The sequence below is a fragment of the Propithecus coquereli genome, unplaced genomic scaffold (assembly GCF_000956105.1).
Source record: "Propithecus coquereli isolate 6110/MARCELLA unplaced genomic scaffold, Pcoq_1.0 Scaffold104, whole genome shotgun sequence".
NCBI lineage: Eukaryota > Metazoa > Chordata > Mammalia > Primates > Indriidae > Propithecus > Propithecus coquereli.
Window position 1 is genome coordinate 4,906,859 of NW_012134303.1, and position 8,146 is coordinate 4,915,004.

The 8,146-nt window shown below is 48.0% G+C and overlaps 1 protein-coding gene across 1 annotated transcript in view; it reads right to left on the reverse strand.

Moving 5' to 3' along the window:
• TSC22D3 (TSC22 domain family, member 3) overlaps window positions 1-7,798 on the reverse strand; it is a 60,233-nt gene extending 52,435 nt beyond the window's left edge. Inside the window, exons 1-2 of the mRNA XM_012645199.1 lie at window positions 7,612-7,798; window positions 6,933-7,358 (exon numbers count right to left, since the gene is read on the reverse strand). Coding sequence (XP_012500653.1) covers window positions 6,933-7,252 — 320 coding nt within the window. The 5' untranslated portion in view covers window positions 7,253-7,358; window positions 7,612-7,798. The remainder of the gene's footprint in view (window positions 1-6,932; window positions 7,359-7,611) is intronic.
• Between the last annotated feature and the right edge of the window lie 348 nt (window positions 7,799-8,146).

Consider the following 8,146-nt stretch of genomic DNA (forward strand, 5'->3'; position numbering starts at 1 on the left):
ATTGGGACAGCACAGTATGTCCTGGGCCATTATTGCTCTCTTCATCTAAAAGGAAATTTCATCTTTTTGACCCCTGTGGTCATGGAATGCTCTCCCTTGAGTGCAGTGAGCACACAAAGTGCCCCACCAAATGGGCCCAAGCTTTAGTCCCAACTCAGCACATTGGTTTCTCCAGGGCTCAAGAGGCTATTGCACGACACCAACCAATTTGTTATGTAAACCCAGCCAGCCATGGCAGATTATGGTTTCACAGTTATCTTGAGGGATGCCTTACATAAGAGCAGAAAGTTCAGGTAGGAGCAGAACTGAGATGAACAAACATAGTGCAACAGCCACCACCAGGTGCAGACATGGCCGATCTCGTCCCTCTCAACCAACACACAAGGTAGGGGCAAGTACTCTGCTGAGCTCCATTGACCAGGGGGTCCCAAGATCCTGGCAGCCTTGGCCAGATACATCCCTCTCCATTTACCCAGACTCTCTGGCCTTCAGGACCTGATCTGGAAAGGAGCCAACTCTCTATCTGGAATTGAGAGTTTGTTAGTTTATCTGAAAGTGCAAATATAAGCAGGAGTGTTAACCTTCTCTTCAGGCAAAGAGGGAAAATAAGGTCACCCTGGAAAGGGTTATTTTCTGAGGTGTGGGCTCATACGGGTCCACTCACGGCAAAACTGAGGAGTAGATGAAATTCAGGCTCTGTTCTTTCCACCTTTGTTTAAGAGCATGACGTTCCAACCAGATCTCTTGAGCTCTCAGGCTGCCCAGAGCCCCACGCTGCAGCAGCCCACCCAAACTAGGCCTCTCATGGACTCTGGCCCCATCTCTCTACCTTTCTTCTCCAAAGTTGGCTTTCCCATGTCCCATTCCCATATAACCCTACTCTCAGTGAGCTGTCACCCTGACCAAAGGTCTGATAAACAAATCCATACAAAGAAGTCAATGACAAGTAATAGTGTCACATGTTACTTTTTTAAAAGGTATGCTAGACCTTGGCCATTCATGAGAGATACACCCTAAATCTTTTGCCAGTCTCCAATTAATGAATTCAATCTTGAAAGCACATCGCTTCTATTTCCAGCTAGCACCATCACGTTGTTGAACTTCTTAGCTTTCTTTTCATTGTAATCACTAGCACCAGCAGCTGACTCTGGGAGCGAGCACTGTCCTCAAAGACACAAGACATTTGCTCATTTCATGAGAGTTACTACGTGTGGACTGATTGTAAGCAGAGGACCACAGAATTGTGTTGGAAAGAGAGTGCTGGGCAATGCCACTCCTAGGACTATATCCAAAAGAACTAAAAGCAGGGACTCAAACAGATATTTGTACACCGATGTTCATAGGAGCATTCTTCACAATAGCCAAAAGGTGGAAACAACCCAAGTTTCCACTGACAGGTGAATGGATAAATAAAATATGGTATATTCATACAATTGAATATTATTCAACCATAGAAAAGAATGAAGTGCTGATACATGCTACAACATGGATGAACCTTGAAAACATTATGCTGAGTGAAAGAAGCCAAACACCTATCGTATGATTCCACTTATATAAAATATCTAGAGTAGACAAACTCATAGAGACAGAAAGTAAAATAGAGATTACTGGAGGATAGGGGGATGGAAGAATAAGGAGTTCTTGTTTAATGGGCAAAGAGTTTCTCTTTGGGATGATGACAAAGTTCTGGAAATGGTGATGGCTGCACAACATTGTGATGTACCTAATGCCACTGAATTGTACACTTAAAAATGGTTAAAGCAGCAAATTTTATATTATATATATTTTACCACTATATAAATGTATTATATACAGTATATACATATATAATTCATCTCTCCCCCCACCTCACACACACACATATACTCATATATAATAGTAGGTGCTGGATAGGACACCAGGTTCATTCATTGGTGAAAATACTGACCCCCTCATTCTAGCCTCCTAGCATATGTGATTCACATCTGTGCCTCAGCAAAAAGATAATTTCTTACATGTCTGGGTTCCCATGAGGTACCCAAACCATGAATGTTAAGTTTGCAAATGCATTTGTGTTTTTAACGGAGAATGTCCCTTAATCCAAGAGTGTCTATTCTTTGTCATACCACTAGGCACTCAGGAAATAGTTATTTTAAATTACCTGGGGCTAAGGAAGGACTTTCGAAGCTTGATACCAAAAGCAAAAATCACAAAGGCAAAGAATGACAGGCTTAACCACATAGAAACCCAAAACCTCTCTACAGCAAAGAACTCCATCCTCAAAATCAAATGGTAAATTAGTTGACAAAGGGTTGCAATCTCTAATTCAGGGTTTCTCATGGTGTGGTCCGCATACCACTGGTGCTATGGGAGAGGAGTTTTAGATGGTACATGGACAGAAAACTAAATCTTAAGTAGTATGAATTTACGCACTACAGCAGGCAGCCCCTTAAATCATACCATGTAAGTGGCTACCTGCTCAGAAGCCAGCTCCAGGAATACACATTATGAAATTATTGGTTCTAAGACTTAGTTAGAGAAGCACAAATAATTTTTTGTGCAAATTATTCTTGAAAACCTGATCTCTGAATCTGTAGTCTTTCCTTTTGCTACTATATATAAGCTCAATAGGGGACAGTAAATGGATTAGCGTACATAAGGCAATTAGAAATGTTTACTATTATTATTATCTTCTGAGAATCTATGTGTGGGAACCAGTTGGTGCCGGGTCAGAAGCTTAAAGGTAGAATCCTAGGGCTTTTAGAGATGGACGGGAACTCAGATCCAAAGTCTTTCAGACCACACTGGGTAGGTATGCTCTGGGGTCAAAAGCAGAATAGAGCCGATTAAAGGGTTTTGGGTAAAATCTTAGAAATAAATTTGAGGTTACAATGACAACAATCACAACAACAAAATATTGCCCAAGTTCATGTTCCAGCTTGCTACATCTTACAGGTCAGAGAATTAAGGCCCTTCAAATTTCAGCTTAGGAAGTTTTTTCATATACTACATTTAAGTAAGGAACTTCACCTGTTTGCATAGCATATATCTATCTCCCTCCTAAGTTTTCCAGTATTAGAAGCATATTCAAATGACAAAATTGAGTCACCCTAATAATTGGGTGACCAACCATCCTTGTTTCCCTGGGACTGTCCCCCAGAAAGTCCTGTGTCCCAGGACCGGGATGATTGGTCCCCTTATCTATTAAGGAAATTTTGACTATTTGGAAAGGTTTGGGGCCCACCTTTACCTCTGATTCATAGACAATTAAGTGTTCTAACAATTTCTTTAGCATTAGTTTAGTTATTTAGTGTTCTTAACAATTCTTTCTTTATAGACAATTCATAGACTCCACCTGAGATCATTGTGAGGCTCTGTTCTTCACTGTGAGGTATTAAGCAAGTTGGTTAATTTTTTCAAGCCTTGATTTCCTTCTTTATAAAACAAAAATGAGTGGTAATAGTACCCATTTCATAAGGTTGGTGTAAATATTAAATGAGATTATGCAGATAGAATGCTTAGTACACATTGTAAATGTTCAATAAATGTTAGCTATTAATCCACTATAGTTATTACTTATAGAACGCAAGATTGGAGAGATGGTGTTCAACGCCCCCCCCCCAATAGTAGAGGCACCATTTGCATACCAACAAGCTACATGCTCATTACCACTGATTCATATGTATATACACAGTACTGACCACCATCAGGGCTTCTACCAGGCTATTAGAGTTACTGCATGTGAGGGCCAAACCATACTTAAACCTTAATAAAGATTTTCCAAAACACGACTAAAGTTGTAAAATCTTTACATGGGACCACATCAACATTTAAGTAGTTGTCCAACCAAAAACAAAAAAATCGGCCGGGCGCGGTGGCTCACGCCTGTAATCTTCGCTCTCTGGGAGGCTGAGGCGGGCGGACTGTTTGAGCTCAGGAGTTCGAAACCAGCCTGAGCAAGAGCGAAACCCTGTCTCTACTAAAAATAGAAAGAAATTAATTGGACAACTAAAAATATATAGAAAAAACTAGCCGGGCATGGTGGCGCATGCCTGTAGTCCCAGCTACTCGGGAGGCTGAGGCAGGAGGATCGCTTGAGCCCAGGAGTTTGAGGTTGCTGTGAGCTAAGATGACGCCATGGCACTCTAGCCCGGGCAACACAGTGAGACTCTGTCTCAAAAAAAAAACAAAACAACAACAACAAAAAAAAGCAAAAAAAATCTTTGAGTACTGGCTGCATAACTAGAAGCCAAGGGAAAACCAAGTGAAGAAAACACAACCCTACCCTCAAATTGCTTACACTCTTGTGTTCCAAGGAAATCAAGAGCTAAGCTGAGAGCCAGGGACAGGTCAAAAGCAGACAAACCAGATATAAATCGAGACTGTGCCCCGCCCTTCTTCCCAATAATATAGGAGCCCTGGAAGCAGAGGAATGGGCTGCAGGAGGAGGGGTGGGGAGAGTAGCTTCTCCAGCAGGAGAGGCAGCCTTGAAAGTAGACAAAGGAAAAGGACACCCAACAGGAACCTGAAATGTGAAATCATTAAATGGAATAGGAGTAAAAAATGATGGCTGAAGTATGTAGACAGAGACCCAGGGAATTCAATGAAGTAAGAAAAGAAATGTTCACTGAGAAGAAGGCTGTCCACCCCCAGACATCGGAGAATCCCCGTGACCAGCAATAATGGTCTCATAGTTTGCTAATGAGCATATCATTCTGGGCAAAACCTAAACTAAATTCAGAATCTCCAATCTGTAAGGTCCCAGTTTTCAAAGAAAGTGAGTGAATGCTTGTCCTGCTAGAACGATCGGGCTGTTACCACAGGATCCTATCACTCCCCAGTCTCAGCGAAGCATGACGGCTTGCTGGTTTGCTCCTCAGTGGTTTTGGACTCTTGAGTTGCTCTGATCCCAGGAGGCAGGGTGCTGCACAGGCACACCTTCCTAACAGTTCGCCCTCCTCCCTCACCCTGTGCCTTCAATACCCCCCATCCCCACCCTGTAGCATTTCCAGGCTTTGCCAAGAACCAAGCGTCAATAAACTGGTGTCAGCGGAGTAGATGACAAAAGAGGTCTTCCTATCCAAGAAACCCAAATAACCAGGACGCCGAGGTGTGGCACAAGTGAACACTTTGATCTCAGGCTCTCGGCCTCACACCTCACTCACCCAGGTCCGAGCTCCCTAGGCCCAGACCCAGAGGAAGCACCGCTGGCTCACACTTCACCAAAGCCTGGAGGGGCCCTTTCGCTCCCAGTTGAAAGAATGCAAATGCTACAAGCGCCCTTTCCAGGTTTCTCTGCTATCCCTCCCCCGCTGCCACTCTCCAACAGAGAAGGGCGGATGGTTAGGAACCTGTTAGGGATTTCGCTCGGCAGGGTTTCAGTGACCGTGGGCTGAATACACTTGGAGTAATCTTTCACCAGAAATGAAGATTTCCTCGAAATCTGTTCTGTCTGTGGCCTGATTTATTTTAGACAATGAGATAATTTGATGCCCAAAGTGAAATAATAGATGGGAAAGGGCTTCAATAGCATTGAAGATGCCTGAGGAATACAACTTGTTATAATAACACTAACGAAGTCAGCAGCCCTGTTTGTCCTGCCCGGAACCACTTGGGGCTGGAGTGAGTGGGCGTGATGGTGGATTTGTCTTGGGGCAAGGAAGGCAAACCTGGTCTTGGTATTAAGTGAAGGTAGCTCCTGCCTTTCTTGATTGCTTTTAAAAGTTCCCATTTGAGCCTCATTGCCACCCGAATATTTTGTGGGTGCTCAGAATTTCTTATTACTTTGTCTGGGCACACTACCTGCCCATGATCTATAATCGCAGAGCTAGAAGGAATCTTAGAGAGACCAGAGAGGTCAGACAACTTGCTCAGGCTCATACAGACAGGTAGAGCCTTAACTTGTACTTCAATCCAGATCTCCCACAGCGGCAGTGTCTTTCTCTTACATAACCTTCATCCTTGAGAAAAATAAATCCACCCTCATACCCACACACACACACACACACACACACACACACACACACACACTAGTGCCCTGTCCCAATGGTGCTAAGAACACCAAACCCGCGACTGGGTTTTCTGAAGTGCCTCTAAATTGTCTCAGCTGTTCTTCAAGAACGGCTCTTACCACAGCGTTTCAGACAACGACAGCAGCCACCTTGGGTCTTCCCATGTGTTTCTCCCCTCTCCTCCCGTTCCCTTGCCTCCCCAGCAGGATTTCTAGAAAGTCTGACCTGCACTCCAACACACGCCCGAGGTGACATGGATTCATCCACCCTCCTGTCACACACAGTTCTTGAGGCACTCAAGGAGATGTCCTAGGATGCTCTCTGGGGTTGCTTTTCACCTACATTTGAAATCGAAGGCTGTGATCTATGGAGGGGGTGGGTACACCCATCCAGAATCTTAATAAATTCTCACGGGTCTTTTTGATTTTTCTTATTCCCACACACCACCATCAGCTGCTTAATTTGCCTTGACATTTTGCTTGCCCTCACTGTCAGTCAGGGCCACTCAGTAATTTTAAAACCCTTGCGGTTTCAATCTGAGTTTGCACATTTAGAAATGGGCTTTCGAAAAGGGCGTAACTTGGATCTTGAGGGGACCCCATGGCAGAATCTGCAAAGGGGCTGTGGAAATGTATGCATTAGAGGAGTGGGTACGGCCAGCTGCCTCCAAACTATCTGGGGTCTGCCCACCTTCTGGGCCTCAGTGTCCCCCTTGGAAAACCTTTGCAGGCACCCTTAAAAATAGGGCTTGCACCTGCCAGGTCTCCCTTCAGCGCCGCAGTACTCCAGGCAGCCTCAAAGTCCAGTCATGGCAGCCCCGTGAGCCAAACCTCCCCAGTACCCCTCCTGAACTTCCTAGTTGCCCCTTTTGTCAGAGGTGAGGGTGCAGCAGAGGCTGGTATGAGCCGGGACGCATAGCCACCCGTGTGCCCAGCCACCCACCTGTGGAAGAAGAGCAGGATAGAGAGCATGGTCTGGTCGATGTTGCGGTTGCAGATGCCCTCATTGATCAGGTAGCAGGGGTCCCGCAGCACTGGCTCCAGCGAATCCTGCCGCATTATGCTGTTGAGCTTGTCAGTATTGAGGTTCTCCAAGATCAGCTTCTCCTGCAGCTGCCGAAAGTTGCTCACGGTCGGGCTGCCCGGGTTGTTGTTCTCCCCGCTGCTGCCTCGCTGGAGCCCGCTCCGGTGGGCCAGGTCCAGGCAGCAGTTGCAGCAGTCGAGGCCGACAGGTGAGCGGCAGTCGTTCTTGGACTGGGCCATCTTCTCAGGCTTGGGGGGCTCCTGGCCTGAGAGGTCAGGGGCGGCTGGCAGGTGCGCGCCCGCCGGATTGGTGTGAGGGGACTCCAGGGTGCCTGGAAAAGACAAGCTGTGCGGGGAAGAGTTGGAAATTAGCGCCTAAAGCCAGCCACCCTGGGCTCAGCCCCTTTCTGGCTGTAGTGCTGGGGGTGCGAACAGAAACAGCTGGACAAACAGCTCTGAGCGGATCCTTCGGGCTCACTTCCTCCTCTTCCTCCTCCTCCTCCCCCTCCTCGTGAGGCCGGGGCCGCCCCCCTGAGGTGCCACACGCGGCCCGAAAGCAGTCCCAAGTTTCCCAAGTGTGAGCGGGGCTCAGGGCGGACCTGTGGCGGCAGGAAGGGCGGGCGGCAGGGCAGAGGGAGAGCCGGGGCGCGCCCTCGCTCCCTCCCTTCTTTGCTCCCTCCCTCCCCGGCTCGCAGGCTCTCTGGCTCTCGGGCTCCCCTGGGCTGTGCCGGCTGAGCGGTGGCAGGAGCTGAGAGCGACTGAGCGAGTGAGCGCGCTGCACGCCCGGGAGTCAGCACCGGCTGTGACAGCATGTAAATCACCCTAGAGGGGCCGGGGTGGGGGGGACGCTCCTCCGTTGCTTCCCCGGCGGGCGCGAGCCTCGAGCGACTGGGTCCTGCCTCCCCCAGCGCCGCCCCGCCCGCACCCTCGCGCCCACGCTGCCGCTCGCACCCTCGCCGGCTCCCCTGGGAGCAGGCCCGGCTCTCCCTGTCCGCGCGCCCGGCGCCTGGCCTCAGGCTCTCTCGAGCCGCATCCTCCGCCCGAAATCTGCGAGCGGCCCCTGTGGGGCTGCCGCGCCTCCCTAGTCGCCCGGCCTCGTGGGTCTCTAGCTCGGCGGGAGGGCAAAATGTCCGT